This window comes from Schistocerca serialis, chromosome 1 (assembly GCF_023864345.2).
Source record: "Schistocerca serialis cubense isolate TAMUIC-IGC-003099 chromosome 1, iqSchSeri2.2, whole genome shotgun sequence".
NCBI lineage: Eukaryota > Metazoa > Arthropoda > Insecta > Orthoptera > Acrididae > Schistocerca > Schistocerca serialis.
In genome coordinates this window covers 792,720,128-792,739,889 of record NC_064638.1, presented here as the reverse complement: position 1 = coordinate 792,739,889, position 19,762 = coordinate 792,720,128, and the positions used below count along the sequence as shown (strand labels likewise).

Here is a 19,762-nt window from a genome sequence, read left to right as displayed (position 1 = left end):
GAGAATAGAAGCTTTTGAAATGTGGTGTTACAGAAGAATGCTGAAGATTAGATGGGTAGATCACATAACTAATGAGGAGGTATTGGATAGGATTGGGGAGAAGAGAAGATTGTGGCACAACTTGACTAGAGGAAGGGATCGGTTGGTAGGACATGTTCTAAGGCATCAAGGGATCACCAGTTTAGTATTGGAGGGCAGCGCGGAGGATAAAAATCGTAGAGGGAGACCAAGAGATGAATACACTAAGCAGATTCAAAAGGTTGTAGGTTGCAGTAGGTACTTGGAGATGAAGCAATTTGCACAGGATAAGGTACCATGGAGAACTGCATCAAACGAGTCTATGGACTGAAGACCCCAACACCAAAACACGAGTACACGTTCAAACTAAGCTAGTGATCCGCCTCCAATGACTCAAAAAATTTTCTGTTGGAGAACCTCATCAGCTAAGGTTTTTCAAATACTCCTGTTTCCGTTTGCACAGTCTGCAAGGTTAGATTTCATGAGTAAGGATGCAAAGGAAACAATACTTACGAAAACGTGCGTCCTTAGACGGCTGAAAGGATCTTATGTATTAGTTTTTAAAAGTATGGAACTAATACTGTATTCTTATCGTGATAAAATCTGCGTTCATAGATGAGGTTCATAACGCATGCACATACAGTGGCCTGACTTGGAAACAGCTGGTTCGAATCCTGCTCGTAGAAGAAATTTTCACCGTCAGTATTTGACCAACTAGCGGAAGAGAGGCGGGGGCGCACAGTTCCTAATAAGCAGGCCTCGCACCAACGTTCTGAGTTAAAATTGAAGCATCTCCTCAATGTTTCGTGATGTGACAATACGTGAGTGTTGACTTTAGGTCCTTCAGATGGCTCCCTTAGTGTTATTCGAAAGAGGTTTGATATGTGCCAGAGAACGATTCACGCTCTCCCCCTTGAGACTGCACATCCCGGAAATGGTGACGAGAAACAGACGTGGCCATGTGTGCGCGTCCTGTTATGACGTTCGGAGCTGGTCCGGCAGAGCTGGGCGCGTGTTTTGACAGCTGAGGAGGCGGGCCATTCGAGCCATGCGGGACACAATAGCCGCACTAGTCACTCGGTGTCATCAGTAGATGACGACATCCTTCGAGGCAGTCACTGGCAGACGTTTAGGGTGAGAGAATTTTTTTAGACTGCAAGTCAGGTAGATGCCGGTTCTGGCCGCGTGATTGGAAGCATTAAACATTGAAGGGTAACCGCCATAGCCGACCTGACTGGCCAGAATAAATATCAGATAAGACTAAATGTATCAGAAACTAAATCCAACTGGTGACAGGTAAGCCAGTAACATGGTTACGAAGACAAAATTAATATCACTGCGTGAGAGAAAAAGCACATTCGATACGAAATGTAATTTTTAAGTTATTTAATATTTATGTATAAATGATATTTAAAAATTAATATCTCTGTAAGTGAATGTTACAAACTAAATATCTAAGGGCAGGTCTCTTTGATCGCTATTGAACTGCCATAACAATTTTTTTGTAAATATTACCTACGTTGAATTACAGGCCGGAATCTACATTCCGTGAATAAAAACTTAAAGTTTCACGCAAATAACCTCTGAAACATTGGAAGCAGCGGCAGTATTACCAAGTAGAAATAAGTAGGGATGTATAAGTGTAATTAGTTTAATTATTTATGTTTATTGGTAATATTACAACGCAAAGTAGCGTTTACGTGGACAAAATTATCATTGGTGATTGAACTGTTTAAGGGAATTTAGAGCATTAAAAAATTTTTTTACATTTTCGGATTTTTATCTCATTACAAAATTTGTAATCTTCCGAATAAAATTATATATATATATATATATATATATATATATATATATATATATATATATATATATCAGTTATAAACCAACATGGGAATTATTTTAATTTATTTCTTTAAATATAATCTACACCGGTTGAAAATGTTAAAATGTTTACGTGCATTACTTCAAAATGTATTGGTAGCACTGTCAAAAAGCCGGCCAGTGTGGCCAAACGGTTCTAGTCCTTTCAGTCTGTAACCGCGTGACCGCTACGGTCGCAGGTTCGAATCCTGCCTCGGGCATGGATGTGTGTGATGTCCTTAGGTTAGTTAGGTTTAAGTTGTTCTAAGTTCTAGGGGACTGATGACTTCAGATGTTAAGTCCCATAGTGCTCAGAGCCATTTGAACCATTTGAACTGTCAAAAACAGTATTCTATCGTTTCATATTATAAACACTAGTTGTATGTCAAAGTGCTAACGTTTTTCCGAGGAAAAGTGACGAATAAATTGGTAAATCTCTCAAAAAGTAAAGTATGACGCCAAAACGAAGTGTTTTTAAGAAACATGGGTTTCATGGTAATAGCTTTTTGAATAAAGAGAAACATTGTGTTCAACATGTTTTGTGTGAAGTTACAAACAATGAAATACAGGCAAACTCGTCAGTATCTGGAGATACAGCCATTAGTGCTTCGAAGGTTAAAATAAAATGTTGTCATACACAGTTTTCTCAAAACTAAAAAGATGTAAATATTATGTTAGGTTATATTATGATAGATTTACACACCCTAACAAGGGTTTTAGATGAATTTGTGTGGTGTAAAATGTTTGGAGAGCCAGTTAGTTTACTTGAAGACAGTGCGGTATCAAACGGACTAGCCAGGGAAATTACCATTAATTGTGCCAGTTGTAAATATACTCATTCATTGTGGAATTCTGATAAGTGTAAAGATAATTATTATGAAATAAATGTCAGGTGGTTTTATGCATTGAGAGCTACTGGCAAAGGACACACTGCAGTACAAACAATGTGTGCCGTGATGAATATGCCACGCCCACCTCGTAAAATCGACAACTATGCAGTATTTGTTGGAGCTGTTGTGGAATCTGTTGCATGTAAGTCAATGAGGGGCACTGCAAACGAAGCTGTTGAAATAAATGATGATATCACTGACATGCCAGTAGCTTTTGATGGCACTTGGCAGAAGCGCGGCTACAGTCCTAAGAATTATTTTGCTACGGTGACCAGTGTGGATACTGGTAATAGATTTCCAGATGTTAACCAAACATTCTTGTAAGTGTAAATCAGGGAATGAAGAAGGGAATATCTGTGACAGAAATTATGAAGGAAAAAGTGGTGGTATGTAGGCTTCTGCAGCTACTGAAGTTTTTAGTCGATCTGTGAACGAAAGGGGAGTAGGTTACATTAAGGTCTTAGGTGATGGAGACTCAAAAGCATATACAGGGTGTTCCAAAAATGACCGGTATATTTGAAACGGCAATAAAAACTAAACGAGCAGCGATAGAAATACACCGTTTGTTGCAATATGCTTGGGACAACAGTACATTTTCAGGCGGACAAACTTTCGAAATTACAGTAGTTACAATTTTCAACAATAGATGGCGCTGCAAGTGATGTGAAAGATATAGAAGACAACGCAGTCTGTGGGTGCGCCATTCTGTACGTCTTCTTTCTGCTGTAAGCGTGTGCTGTTCACAACGTGCAAGTGTGCTGTAGACAACATGGTTTATTCCTTAGAACAGAGGATTTTTCTGGTGTTGGAATTCCACCGCCTAGAACACAGTGTTGTTGCAACAAGACGAAGTTTTCAACGGAGGTTTAATGTAACCAAAGGACCGAAAAGCGATACAATAAAGGACCTGTTTGAAAAATTTCAACGGACTGGGAACGTGACGGATGAACGTGCTGGAAAGGTAGGGCGACCGCGTACGGCAACCACAGAGGGCAACGCGCAGCTAGTGCAGCAGGTGATCCAACAGCGGCCTCGGGTTTCCGTTCGCCATGTTGCAGCTGCGGTCCAAATGACGCCAACGTCCACGTATCGTCTCATGCGCCAGAGTTTACACCTCTATCCATACAAAATTCAAACGCAGCAACCCCTCAGCGCCGCTACCATTGCTGCACGAGAGACATTCGCTAACGATATAGTGCACAGGATTGATGACGGCGATATGCATGTGGGCAGCATTTGGTTTACTGACGAAGCATATTTTTACCTGGACGGCTTCGTCAATAAACAGAACTGGCGCATATGGGGAACCGAAAAGTCCCATGTTGCAGTCCCATCCTCCCTGCATCCTCAAAAAGTACTGGTCTGGGCCGCCATTTCTTCCAAAGGAATCATTGGCCCATTTTTCAGATCCGAAACGATTACTGCATCACGCTATCTGGACATTCTTCGTGAATTTGTGGCGGTACAAACTGCCTTAGACGACACTGCGAACACCTCGTGGTTTATGCAAGATGCTGCCCAGCCACATCGCACGGCCGACGTCTTTAATTTCCTGAATGAATATTTCGATGATCGTGTGATTGCTTTGGGCTATCCGAAACATACAGGAGGCGGCGTGGATTGGCCTCCCTATTCGCCAGACATGAACCCCTGTGACTTCTTTCTGTGGGGACACTTGAAAGACCAGGTGTACCGCCAGAATCCAGAAACAATTGAACAGCTGAAGCAGTACATCGCATCTGCATGTGAAGCCATTCCACCAGACACGTTGTCAAAGGTTTCGGGTAATTTCATTCAGAGACTACGCCATATTATTGCTACGCATGGTGGATATGTGGAAAATATCGTACTATAGAGTTTCCCAGACCGCAGCGCCATCTGTTGTTGAAAATTGTAACTACTGTAATTTCGAAAGTTTGTCTGCCTGAAAATGTACTGTTGTCCCAAGCATATTGCAACAAACGGTGTATTTCTATCGCTGCTCGTTTAGTTTTTATTGCCGTTTCAAATATACCGGTCATTTTTTAAACACCCTCTAAGAGCGTAGTAGCCACTCAGATTATCACAAAACTGGAATGTGTTGGTCATGTCCAGAAGAGGATGGGCATCAAGTTGAGGAAGTTGAAACGGAGTTTGAAAGACAAGAAACTTTCTGAAGGCAAAACCATAAGAGGCAGGCTGACAGACAAAATGATTGATGAACTACCTTCTTTCACTGACTGTCAACTGATGAAAAACCAGTACACCACCTTTGCCCTCCTGGACCTGATTCATGGTGCAGTTACCGCAATGCCCAGTAGTCAAACAGTTCATACAACCACAAACATTCCATCCCAGCAGCAGTCATGGATATCATAAAACCTGTTTACAGAGACTTGGCAAATCCAGAATTACTGAAGAAGTGTCTACAGGGTCAGACTGAAAATCCCAATGAGCCGTTCAATAATCTTATATGAACTCGCCTACCAAAAAATGTTTTTGTTGGAATGAAGACACTAAAGTGGGGGTCAGTGATGCTGTTATTGCTTTTAATGATGGCAACAATGGTAGGGTGAAAGTGCTACAGCATATGGGAATTAATCCTGGAGCAAACTGCATCAGAGAACTTGAACAGATGGACAAGGTTTGGATTTCTAAAGCAAAGTGTGCAGCACTAAGGAGTCCAGAAAGAAGAAAAGAAGAGAACACTTCGAAAAAGATCAAGAGGATGATATAAAGTACGATGTAAGGTGCTTCGGAGTGACTAAAAATAAAAAATTAAGCATATATTAAATGAGTTACAGTCTTCTGAAATTTTAGAAGCCGTTTCTGAAAATTTACATTTTCTGTTACATTTTTGCCTAAATCTCAGAAACCACTTCGATTAAAGTATTCAATTTTTCAGGAATTAACAACATACGTATCATGAGTCTACTGAATTAAAAGAACATAGTGTTACGTATAATTAAAATTATTTAGGATGACGTACGTAAAAACTATTTAGGATGAAATGCAAAAAAGTACACAAAATTTTAACCGTGTAATTAAAAAATTGTATTCCCGAAAGCAGTAGTTGAAATGCAATTATTGTAGTTCAGTAGACTCAGAACATACAGTTTAATGATCTGTAAAAGTTTCATGTCAGTGGCTACAGTGGTTCCTGAAATACAGGGAAGCCAGTTCACTAAATTTAACATTATCGGGATAGGGCGTTCCAACTCCCCTTAAGTTGGGGGAAAGCTAGGAACAGCACTAGAAAGCTGGGAAAAGTTACTTATTACTCATACATAATACATATGTATAACATTTAATTTATAGTTTTAAGTATCTTTCGGAAGTCTAAAGTGTGCTTGCTTATCTCGCGTCAATGTGAGGGTTTAAACAGAGGTGGTCACTTTCGCGCGGGGCTCGCTCAAGGAGGTGCTTTTCACATTCGCACATGAATGGGGTTGCCATATGGAACAGCATGGACGTAGGTGCGGCAGTATGTCGTCTCAAGATTGAATCGGAATACATCTAGGTATTTGGTCGAGGACTTGTGATTTTCCTGTGTGTCGACAGTGAACACACTGAAATGTTTTCAATTTGGGGACTTTTCGCGTCAGAGGAACCGGTTGCAGTGTGGGTTTTCGATATGCACATGTGTCGATGGCGAATACTCTAAAATATTTTCAAGATGTGGACTCTGACTATCTCGGGTTAGATGGTCTAGTCTGAACTTAAAAAACCTTTCGGCAGTTATTTTGAGAGTGATCTGCACTCGGAATTTCGTTAGTTCGCAATTAGGGAACTTTAGGCTTGTGCTAAGGAAACTAATCATTTTTTGTGAATTTTCGGAAGTTTATGCGAACGTGTGATAGTGTTCAGTTTATTTAATCCCTCGCAGAAACCGTTACTGCCGGCCGCGGTGGCCGTGCGGTTCTAGGCACTCCAGTCCGGAGCCGCGCTGCTGCTACGGTCGCAGGTTCGAATCCTGCCTCGGGCATGGGTGTGTGATGTCCTTAGGTTAGTTAGGTTTAAGTAGTTCTAAGTTCTAGGGGACTGATGACCACAGCAGTTGAGTCCCATAGTGCTCAGAGCCAAACCGTTACTATTGTAGCATCGAACGTTTATTGATTGTGATAACTGACACTTTATTTTCGAAGTGAACACAGTTTGTTACAATTTGAATCGCTGTGAGTAGTGAACATTATTTCACTGCAAATTCCTGTCTAAATTTTTTGAGGCCGGCCGGTGTGGCCGTGCGGTTCGAAGCGCGTCAGTTTGGAACCGCGTGACCGCTACGGTCGCAGGTTCGAATCCTGCCTCGGGCATGGATGTGTGTGATGTCCTTAGGTTGGTTAGGTTTAAGTAGTTCTACGTTCTAGGGGACTGATGACCTCAGTAGTTAAGTCCCATAGTGCTCAGAGCCATTTGAACCATTTTCTAAATGTTTTGAACTTGTGACGGTATTTCTTTAGGGTCAATGAGACAGGTGCATTGGTTGATCCGTGGGCTGTAACACAGCCAACAGTTAAGAAATCGAACCACGCATTACGGAGGCCTTATCGCCAATGGTTTTCTTAATTTACAATGTAGTATTCGTACTGATGTGGGGGTTCACGAGTCCTGAATGAACTATTATTTGACGGAAGCGACATGTTGTATCATCTCTCCTCGCTATTTGGTAACCATTTAACCTTAAAGTTGCATCTGTTGGTCTCGTCCGGGGAGCACCAGAGAGAATATTTGTTATTAATTTATACCTCTCATTGCTCCCAACTCTCATCACCATACAACGCAAACACGATACTAATGTACACGACTGGCCATTAAAATTGCTACACCACGAAGATGACGTGTTACAGACGCGAAATTTAACCGACAGGAAGAAGATGCTCTGACATTCAAATGATTAGCTTTTCAGAAAATTCACTCAAGGTTGGCGCTGGTGGCGACATCTACAACATGCTGACATGAGGAACGTTTCCAACCGATTTCCAATACAGAAACAGCAGTTGACCCGCGTTGCCTGAAGGAACATTGTTGTGATGCCTCGTGTAAGGAGAAGAAATGCATACCATCACGTTTCCGACTTTGATAAAGGTCGGATTGTAGCCTATCGCGATTGCAGTTTATCGTATCGCGACACTGCTGCTCGCGTTGATCGAGATCTAATGACTATTAGCAGAATATGGGATCGGTGGGTTCAGGAGGGTAATACGGAACGCCGTACTGGATTGCAAGGGCCTCGTATCACTAGCAGTCGAGATGACAGGCATTTTATCCGCATGGGTGTAACGGATCGTGCAGTCACGTCTCGATCCCTGAGTCAACAGATGGGGACGTTTGCAAGACGGCAACCATCCGCACGAACAGTTCGACGACGTTTGTAGCAGCATGGACTATCAGCTCTGAGACCATGGCTGCGGTTACCCGTGACGCTGCATCACAGACCGGAGCGCCAGTTACGGTGTACTCAACGAGGAACCTGGGTGCACGAATGGCAAAACGTCATTTTTTCGGATGAATCCAGGTTCTGTTTACAGCATAATGATGGTCGCATCCGTTTTTGGCGACATCGCGGTGAACGCGCATTGGAAGCGTGTATTCGTCATCGCCATACTAGCGTATCAGCCGGTTTGATGGTATGGGGTGCCAATGGTTACACGTCTCGGTCACCTTTTGTTCGCATTGACGGCACATTGAACAGTGGACGTTACATTTCAGATGTGTTACTACCCGTGGCTCTACCCTTCATTCGATCCCTGCGAAACCGTACATTTTAGAAGGCTAATGCACAACCGCATGTTGCAGGTCCTGTACGGGTCTTTCTGCATACAGAAAATGTTCGACTGCTGCCCTGGCCAGCACATTCTCCAGATATCTCACCAATTCAAAACGTCTGGTCAATGGTGGCCGACAGCTGACTCGTTACAATACGCCAGTCACTCACTACTCTCGATGAAGTATGGTATCTTGTTGAAGATGCATGGGGAGCTGTACCTGTACACGACATCCAAGCTCTGTTTGACTCAATGCCCAGGCGTATCAAGGCCTTTATTACGGCCAGAAGTGGTTGTTCTGGGTACTGACTTCCCAGGATCTATGCACCCAAATTGCGTGAAAATGTAATCACATGTCAGTTGTAGTATAATACACTCCTGGAAATTGAAATAAGAACACCGTGAATTCATTGTCCCAGGAAGGGGAAACTTTATTGACACATTCCTGGGGTCAGATACATCACATGATCACACTGACAGAACCACAGGCACATAGACACAGGCAACAGAGCATGCACAATGTCGGCACTAGTACAGTGTATATCCACCTTTCGCAGCAATGCAGGCTGCTATTCTCCCATGCAGACGATCGTAGAGATGCTGGATGTAGTCCTGTGGAACGGCTTGCCATTCATTTCCACCTGGCGCCTCAGTTGGACCAGCGTTCGTGCTGGACGTGCAGACCGCGTGAGACGACGCTTCATCCAGTCCCAAACATGCTCAATGGGGGACAGATCCGGATATCTTGCTGGCCAGGGTAGTTGACTTACACCTTCTACAGCACGTTGGGTGGCACGGGATACATGCGGACGTGCATTGTCCTTTTGGAACAGCAAGTTCCCTTGCCGGTCTAGGAATGGTAGAACGATGGGTTCGATGACGGTTTGGATGTACCGTGCACTATCCAGTGTCCCCTCGACGATCACCAGTGGTGTACGGCCAGTGTAGGAGATCGCTCCCCACACCATGATGCCGGGTGTTGGCCCTGTGCCCGCATCTCGTGGTCGTGCGGTAGCGTTCTCGCTTCCCACGCCCGGGTCCCCGGGTTCGATTCCCGGCGGGGTCAGGGATTTTCTCTACCCCGTGATGGCTGGGTGTTGTGTGCTGTACTTAGGTTAGTTAGGTTTAAGTAGTTCTAAGTTCTAGGGGACTGATGACCATAGCTGTTAAGTCCCATAGTGCTCAGAGCCATTTTTTTTGTTGGCCCTGTGTGCCTCGGTCGTATGCAGTCCTGATTGTGGCGCTCACCTGCACGGCGCCAAACACGCATACGACCATCATTGGCACCAAGGCAGAAGCGACTCTCATCGCTGAAGACGACACGTCTCCATTCGTCCCTCCATTCACGCCTGTCGCGACACCACTGGAGGCGGGCTGCACGATGTTGGGGCGTGAGCGGCAGACGGCCTAACGGTGTGCCGGACCGTAGCCCAGCTTCATGGAGACGGTTGCGAATGGTCCTCGCCGATACCCCAGGAGCAACAGTGTCCCTAATTTGCTGGGAAATGGCGGTGCGGTCCCCTACGGCACTGCGTAGGATCCTACGGTCTTGGCGTGCATCCGTGCGTCGCTGCGGTCCGGTCCCAGGTCGACGGGCACGTGCACCTTCCGCCGACCACTGGCGACAACATCGATGTACTGTGGAGACCTCACGCCCCACGTGTTGAGCAATTCGGCGGTACGTCCACCCGGCCTCCCGCATGCGCACTATACGCCCTCGCTCAAAGTCCGTCAACTGCACATACGGTTCAGGTCCACGCTGTCGCGGCATGCTACCAGTGTTAAAGACTGCGATGGAACTCCGTATGCCACGGCAAAGTGGCTGACACTGACGGCGGCGGTGCACAAATGCTGCGCAGCTAGCGCCATTCGACGGCCAACACCGCGGTTCCTGGTGTGTCCGCTGTGCCGTGCGTGTGATCATTGCTTGTACAGCCCTCTCGCAGTGTCCGGAGCAAGTATGGTGGGTCTGACACACCGGTGTCAATGTGTTCTTTTTTCCATTTTCAGGAGTGTATATATGTCCAATGAATACCCGTTTATCATCTGCATTTCATCTTGGTGTAGCAAATTTTAATGGCCAGTTGTGCACAATCTAGTGTTCGTACTGGCGCACATGGGGGTTCACGAGTCACTGAATGAAATATTATTTGATGGAAGCGACATGTTGTAGCTTCTCTATTCGCTATTCGTTAATCATTTTACCTTCAAGTTGCATATATTGGTCTCATCCGGGGAACAACAGAGAGAACATTTGTCAATAATTTGTCTATCTCGTTGCACCCGTCTCTCATCACCATACAACATAAACACGATACTAATATATAAACGAGTGCACTACAGTCACCTAAATTCAACAGATACACGCATCATGACTGAGGAGTTCCATGACACCCAAAAGAAAGAAAACCTGGTTGCACACATTGCTTAGTAGATCCCAGCCGACAGCGCTATATGCGCCCACCCTGATGTTCCGGCAGCCTGTACTGACTGCGGCACGCGCTGTTTGGTGTGCAGGGCCAGAACGACGTGGGCCACGTGCTGTACCAGCCGGTGCTGCAGCCGGACGGGCAGCTGGTGGCCGTGCTGGAGATGTGGCGCTCGCTGCCGGGGCTCGCCTTCCACGAGGAGGACGAGGAGATCGCCTCCAGCTACCTGGTCTGGGGCGGCATCGCGCTCCACTACGCACAGCTCTACCTCTCCATGAACAAGCAGCGCAAGCTCAACGACTTCCTGCTCGCCGTCGTCAAGTGAGTACTGTCATCTCTTCTTGCTTTCATCTACATCTACATCTACATCTTCATATACAGGGTGAAAAGTATTTAAACCGACAAACTCTTGGAGGTTGTAGGGGACATCAAAACAAATCTTTCCCTGATGTCATTTTTTCCTATGAGGAGTATTTAGAGGAAAATTTCTCTGCCGGCAAATTAATTAAACCAACAAACACTTTTCCATTTGTTTATGACCATGAGACAACATATTAACACAACCCAATTTCAATTACAGTAGATTTTCAAAAATGCCTCCATTGACACATAAACAAAGGTTACACTGTCGGATCATGTTCTGTGACACGGGCAAAAACCCCGGGAATATCCTGAATTGTTCCTGCTGCTGCTACTATCCGGACAACCAGATCCTCTTCTGATGCAACAGCAGTTGCTAAACAAGGTTGCGCATCTCTCCCCACACAAAAAAGTCCAGAGGGGACATATCTGGGGATCGAGCAGGCCGTGGTTCAGGACCGTCTCTGCCAATCCACGTGTCTGGGAACCGTTGATCCAGGAATCGACGCACACGGTGACTGAAATGTGCTGGCGCCCTGTCATGTTGGAACCACATCCGTTGTCTTGTAGGGAGCGGAAGTTCTTCCAGCAATTCTGGCAATGCTGTGGCGAGAAAATTGTAATAGCGCCTGCCATTTAATGGCCTAGGTAGCAGATACGGCCCAATTAAACAGTCCCCAACACCGACCCACACATTAACGAAGAACAGCACTTGATGAGCGCTAGTAACTGTGGCATGTGGGTTATCCTCACTTCAAACATGCGAACTGCGCATGTTGAAGACTCCATCACGCCCGAACGTTGCTTCATCGGTAAACAACACAGAGGATGGAAATGTAGGATGCATTTCACACTGTTTTAGGTACCACTGTGGAAACTGTGCTCTGGGTGGATAATCAGCTGGTTCCAGGTTGTGGACACGCTGTAAGTGAAATGGACGTAACAATTGCTCTCAAAGGACTGTTCTTACATTCGTCTGATTCATCCCCATGTTACATGCAATTTCACGAGTGCTGATTGAAGGATCCCACTCCACATGCTGCAAGACAGCTTGCTCAAATTGTAGCGTTATTACCGTGCGTCGGCGTCCCTGTCCAGGTAATCTCTTAAATGATCCGGTCTCACGCAGACGTTGGTACACAGCAGCAAAGGTCGTATGATGCGGGATACGGCGATTAGGATATTGTTGCTGATAAACCCCCTGCAGCTCGTCCATTTCTAGGCGCTCAGTCAGCAACTGCGCGACTGCTACGGTCGCAGGTTCGAATCCTGCCTCACGCATGGATGTGTGTGATGTCCTTAGTTAGGTTTAAGTAGTTCTAAGTTCTAGGGGACTGATGACAACATGTTAAGTCCCATAGTGTTCAGAGCCATTTGAACCATTTTTGAGCTCGTCCATTGTGGTGCGCTACATAGTACGCACCAACCATATCGGTGTACTCACTCCAGGTGTATCGCTCCATTAGTAAACAGAGACAATGCACTACTACACTGGTGGACAGTAGTTGCCTACAACTGAAGAGCGTAATACGCCCTCCAACAACTCAAGAGCGTAATACGGCCTCCACCGGTTTAAATAATCCTCTTAGGAAAAAATTACATTAGGGTAAAATATTTGTTTTGATGTCCCCTACAACCTCCCAGAGTTTGTCGGTTTAAATACTTTTCACCCTGTATACTCCGCTAGCCCCCAAGCGGTGTGTGACGGAGAGCGCAATTCGCGCCTAAGTCATATTCCTCCCACCCCCCTCCTGTTCCATTTGCGGATCGCACGAGGGAAAAACGACTGTCTGAACGCCTCAGTACGAGCTCTAATTTCCCTTATCTTTGAATGGTGACCATTGCGCGATTTGAAAGCTGATGGTAATAATATATGCTCTACATCCTCGGTGACCGAGCGAGGTGGCACAGTGGTTAGACGCTGGACTCGCATTCGGGAGGATGACGGTTCAATCCCGCGTCCGGCCATCCTGATTTAGGTTTTCCGTGATTTCCCTAAATCGCTCTAGGCAAATGCCGGGATCGTTCCTTTGACAGGGCACGGCCGATTTCCTTCCCTAATCCGATGAGACCGATGACCTCGCTGTCTGGTCTCATTCCCCAAACAACCCAACCACATCTTCGGTGATGATCGGATTTCGTAATTTAGTGAACAACCCCTTCCGGTATGCGCGTCGTCTATCTGCAAGTGTATTCCACTTCTAACTTTCTATGAGATTTGTAACGCTCTCGCGATGGCTAAATGTACCAGTCACGAATCTTGCTGCATTTCTTTGGACCTTCTCGATCTCTTGAATGAGACCCGACTGGTAAGGATCCCATATAGACGAACAATATTCTAAAACTGGACGAACTAACGTATTGTAAGCAATTTCCTTTGTTGAAGAACTGCATCGCTTCAGGATTCTACCAACAAACCCCAATCTCTAGTTCGCCGTGCCCGTTACTTGTATAATCTGATCATTCCATTTGAGATCATTTCGAATAGTCACACCGGGATACTTGACGGATGTTACCGCTTCAAAAGACTGATCATTTATTTTGTACTCGTACATTACTGGGGTGTTTCGCCTAGTCTTACGCAGTAGGCTACACTTACTAATATTGAGAGATAACTGCCAGTCATTACACCACGCACTTAATTTCTGCAAATCCTCATTGATTTGTTCACAACTTACGTGTGATACTACTTTCCTGTAGACTACAGCATCATTGCAAACAATCTAATGCCACTGCCAATACCATCAACCAGATCGTTTATCTTTTTAGAGCAAGCAAAAGCGCGCAACTGAGTCGAACGCCTTTCGAAAGTCGAGAAATATGGCATCAACCTGGGAGCCGGTATCTAGAGCCTGTTCTATATATTGCACAAAAAGGGCCAGATGTGTCTCGCTTAACTGCTGTTTCCTAAAACCGTGCTCGTTTCTGCAGATGAGCTTCTCAGCGTCTACAGAGGTAATTCAGAAACACTGAATAATATCCCTAACTGTCTAGCTCCTCGTCAAGCAATCTGTGCAGCACTTATACGGACAAGTAAACCTAGTCAAGGGATACACTTCAATTTGATTGGATTTGAATACGTTGAAACAAAAGGTCTATGGATTTTACAACGCCCTACAACGGTGTACCTAGATTTGTCGAAAAAGATTTTTTTCTGATTCCCCTTCTACCTCTCCACTATTCTGTTTCTCAGTTTGACATGTGACTAATAGCAAAACGTATATCATCGTTGATATGAAATTGAATTGTATATGATGAAGTGGTATTCCAGAGACGCTTTTGTCAGAAATAAGCTGGAAATTTCTGTGTCACTATATGCTCACCTGATACCTGACCGCTTCAATGCCAGTTCTCATGTTGGGTTGGTTACTAATTCTTGCCACGACACGTATATGTATTCTTTTAAATTCATGAAATATGGGTTGGGTTGGGCTATTTGTCGTAAGAGACCAAACTGCGAGGTCATTGGTCTCGTCGGATCAGGGAAGGACGGAGAAGGGAATCAGCCGTGCCCTTTCAGACGAACCATCCCGGTATTCGCCCGAAGCGATTTAGGGAAATCACGAAAAACCTAAATCAGGATGGGCGGACGCGGGATTGAACCGCCGTCCTCCCGAATGCGAGTCCAGTGTGCTAACCACTGCGTCACCTCTATCGGTTTTGTGAAATATGAGATCTTCCGTTGTAGCTGCGCTTTCTTTTACATTTAGTGTATTTCTTTATTTTCGAGTTTCGACTATTCCAGAATTAATTATATTTGAAGTTGTATGTACATAATTGTAAATCTATACAACAGTGAGAAAGCTGCAGAATTGTTCGGCTCAAAAAATGCTGAATACACTTTTATTTAGAGAAATATGCGTCTTTGGAATAGCACATCATCATAAATGATTAAATTTGCTATACGTTCTGCTGTTAATCAAAGGTCGAAATGAATAATGAAATAATGGGGGAGAGAGGGGATTTCGAAAAAAATGTGATTTTTTCGGCACACCATAGAACGTTTTTCACAAGCGTTCCAGTTTCAGCGGTACTCACTCAGGAACATGATACTCATATTTTTTAAGAGTGTGTTCCATCCTCTTAACGGCGATATGAGCATGTACAAAAAAAACTGGCGTCTTTTTATTGTGCTCTACACTACAACATATTCGGAGCTGATCACAATCGAAGTGTATCCCTTGGGTAGGTTTACTTGTCAGCGACAGTGCTGTAATGAGATGCTGACAATAGTCCTACTTCTATTGTGGTCCTAAATATGAGGGCTGCTCGGAAACAGAGTTTTAATGATGTCTAGTGCGCGGAGTAGCATAGGTAACGGCGTGATTTCAGCGTAGGCGTGTCGCCTGGCACAGTAAGAGTCTGATAACGCCACGGAAAGGTTACCGATCTGTTTTTTACGTTATAACTGCAAATTACAGTGGCTGCTGTCATGGACAATACCGCGCCTGTCAATTAACGTGTTGTAATCCGTTTTCTGTGTGCGAAAACCATGCAAGCTCTCGAGATACACTGATAATTTTGTGCAGCGTACGAGGAGAATATTATGACCGATAGTGCTGTAATAAAATGATGACGTTTATTTCGGGACGGTCGTCCGAACGTCTATGAGGAATAAAGAATTGGATGACAATCTGTTGAAGCAAATGGACTTCATGCAAAGGTTAATGAGGTTAATGACAGAATTATAGAACATTTTCGGTTCCAGACTGCAGAATTAAAACTTTTCCTCAGATACCAGGGACAGTGTTGTACGAACTTGTGACTGATAAGCTTGGTTATTGCAAATTTTGTGCACGGTGGGTCCCAAAGCTTCTAACTGTTGTCCAAAAAACGAAGAACTTGCCAGATGTATTAACGTTTCTGATGCGGTGATATGAAGAAAAAGAATTCATCAATCATATTCTGACAGGGGATGAAACATAGATTTCATAAGAAACTTCCTGGCAGAGTAAAACTGTGTGCCGGGCCGAGACTCGAACTCGGGACCTTTGCTTTCCACTGGCAAGTGCTCTACGAACTGAGCTACCCAAGCACGACTCACGCACCGTCATCACAGCTTTACTTCTGCCAACACCTCGTCTCCTACCTTCCCCCGAGTTCGAGTCTCGGCTCGGCACACAGTTTTAATCTGCCAGGAAGTGTCATATCAGCGCACACTCCGCTGCAGAGTGAAAATCTCATTATAGATTTCATACATCAGCGTGATGGCAAAAAAATCCAATCAATGCAGTGAGAACACGCTAGTTCGCCACGTATGCCGTTGAGGTACCGCCAAACATTTTTTGCGCGACACTTGGTGACAACTATTTTTTGGGCCAGAAGGGGAGAAATCACCGTTTACTTTATGGAAAAAGTCACTACAAACCCGACATTTATTGTGAAACCCTAAACAAGTCCAGAAGGCCCGTCTAGAAACAAAAGGCGCTGCCCATTCTCTGCTGGAGTGCAGGTTATTCTTCCTGTTTTTCCGTTCCTGTTAAAACATATCGGTAAAACGACTGATCTGGTAGCGCTCTATCGAGTGGGCACGTAAAATTCCACTTTCAAAATCATTTTGTTTGCAACGGGAAACAAACCGACTCTTTCCATCGACACTGGGCTTCGCATGAAAGACTTGGTGGGCAGGATTTCTACGGGCTGACTCCAGCTACCTGCCGAAACATAGAAGAAAATGATACTGACGAGTCTAAGGATTGACACCCTGCGTAAGCAGAATAATATACGTGCCCCAATATTAATGTTAGTACCATTTCACAGTTTTTGAAAAGGTCATATGATAGTCTGTTGAAACAAGAAGTATAATTACTCATGAATTATTCGCAAGATTACGCCATATGTACCCATTAAAACGGAGTATTCCCCTTCCATCTTATATGTTGGAATAGTTTTAGACACTACTCAAGGTGATGCACGTCATGGTAATACTGTCTTTCTTCGTTTCGATAGTGATTTCTTCCTCCTTCAGATACAGGCACATGGAAGTGACCGCAATCGCGTACGTTCTCGTATTGCAGGTCTTCTCTGGTTCATTTAGACAAAAAGTCATGTCAACGGGCATCTGAAGATGAATCCGTCATTTTGCAATAGGTAACTGCGCTATTTTTTGGTAAAGAAAACTATTTACAGTGGATGCTGTATTTACTGTCAATAAGAATCTATCTGTAATTGTAGACAGCCACGATCTAATTGTATTACGAGTATTTTCCCATATAATGGGGCAAACTCTCGCCCATCAAAATATTGAGCAATGTGGAAGAGCACCAGTACTAGCAAGGCGCAGCAGTAGCGAAACAATGTACCCTCTTGTTGGTATAAAATAATTTGAAGCCATTTTGACTACTTTTCGGCACTGACTGTCTCAAGAAATATGTATAGTTTTTTTTTTAAATTACCGCTACCAGTCAAAAACTTTGTTAACTATTGTATTACTTATTTATTTAGCGACATTTTTCGAGGGTTACACCTTATCTTCAGGCGAAATGGCATTACAAAAACAACTTTACAATAAGGTCATACTGATATTACATAGTCTTTTCGTAAATGCTGTGGTCATCTATGTTCTTCTGGCGTGGCAGTCTCGTTGTGACGTGTTGTGGTGTACCCATATCCGTGGCTCTCTTGATCACTGTTCACTAATTGTCACTAGTGTAGCAGTAACTTGGAAACATGATTCACACTACAGAACTGTTTGTTATCGTGTTTCCAAGTTACTGTTATATTAGTGACGATTAGTGAACAGCGACCAAGAGAGCCACGGATATGGGTACACCACAACACGTCACAACGAGACTGCCACGCCAGAAGAACATAGATGACCATAGCATTTACGAAAAGACCATGTAATTTCAGTATGACCTTATTGTAAAGTTGTTTTTGTAATGCCATTTAGCCTGAAAACCTCGAAATGATTCAAATGGCTCTGAGCACTATGGAACTTAACTTCTGAGGTCATCAGTCCCCTAGGAATTAGAACTATTTAAACCTAACTAACCTAAGGACACCACACACATCCATACCCGAGGTCGGATTCGAACCTGTGACTGTAGTGTCACGCGGTTCCAGACTGTAGCGCCTAGAACCGCTTGGCCACCACAGCCGGCATTTAACCCTCGAAACATGTCGCTAAATAAATAAGTAATACAATAGTTAACAAAGTTTGTGACTGGTAGCGGTAATTTAAAAAAAAAAAGGCCTTTACAATGTACCCTCTACTTGAAGGAAAAATTCATTATTTATCTACTGAAGAATTTGGTAAAGAAAGAAAAATCTCTGGGATAACTTATGAATGCACATCAAAATTAGCGAACTTCATTTGGTTGGTTAATCACTTGCATCAGTAAAGAATTACCTCGAGAAACAAAAAGTGTCCGTACTTGATAGAAGTTTTGCTCGAGGTCAGTGGTTCAGACTAACTGGTGTCGCTGTTGTGCAGGTCCATCTTCCAGGACATGGTGAGCATGGACGCGCTGGTGATGAAGATCATGAACTTCGCGCAGCGCCTGGTGGACGCGGACCGCGCCTCGCTCTTCCTGGTGGACAGCAAGAGCAAGGAGCTGTACGCGCGCATCTTCGACGTCGGCGTCTCCAGCGGCGACGAGGACGGCGACAGCAACCTCTCCGATTCGGGCGACTCCGTGCTCAAACCGCCGGCGTCCAAGGAGATCAGGTGAGCGCGAGTCTTCCCCTCTCACCTATTACACTATCTCAGGTTGCATCAAGTCGCATTAAACCAGCCGCTGCTCAGGAAATTAGTTTAGGAAATAGGACAGTCAAAATAGCACACGCATTTTGTTATCTGCGTAGCCAAATAAGGGACTGTGGCCTTGGTTGAAAGGATGAAGTGGAAACCGGAAACATCAAAAGAGGCGATTCTGAAAAATATTCGTTCACATTGAGACAGCCTGCACATTGATACAGCCGAATGGCTTGGAGTCGCTGCCTTCCGTGCGGAAGGACCGAGGTTCGATTCTCAATGCGCCCTCAGATTTTTCTGATTTAGGGAGGTCTGAAGTGGGGTCCACACAGACTAATGGGGCCACATGAGGAGCTGCTTGAATAAAGAAGCAGCGGCATCGTCGGAATTCACCCACTGGCAGCAATGGCTGGAGCGATTGGCTACATGCTGATCTCGTACTGCCTTGCACGCCACTCGGGACGGGCCCAACACCTAATCCGTGTGTGGTGTTTACGTTTACGTGCTTACACTGAAATCAAATTCGAGTTTTGTCTTCCTAAAGGTATTTGTCTGGAATGTACACTTGTAAGGAAATGAAACATGGACGATAAACAGTTCAGACAAGAATACGATAGATGTTTTGAAATTTAAAATTCCGAACATTGGGTGGGTAGATCTGATAACTAATGAAGTATTACTAGATCTAATTGAGGAGAAAAGAAATTTACGTCATGGAGGAAAGCGCGGGGGCTTAAACCTGAATATGGAGACAAAGGCTTGGCT

At 44.5% G+C, this 19,762-nt stretch overlaps 1 protein-coding gene across 1 annotated transcript in view; it reads left to right on the top strand.

Moving 5' to 3' along the window:
* LOC126483707 (probable 3',5'-cyclic phosphodiesterase pde-5) overlaps window positions 1-19,762 on the top strand; it is a 794,749-nt gene that overhangs the window by 645,075 nt on the left and 129,912 nt on the right. The window contains exons 7-8 of the mRNA XM_050106800.1: window positions 11,030-11,262; window positions 18,737-18,970. Of these exons, the coding sequence (XP_049962757.1) occupies window positions 11,030-11,262; window positions 18,737-18,970 (467 nt within the window). The remainder of the gene's footprint in view (window positions 1-11,029; window positions 11,263-18,736; window positions 18,971-19,762) is intronic.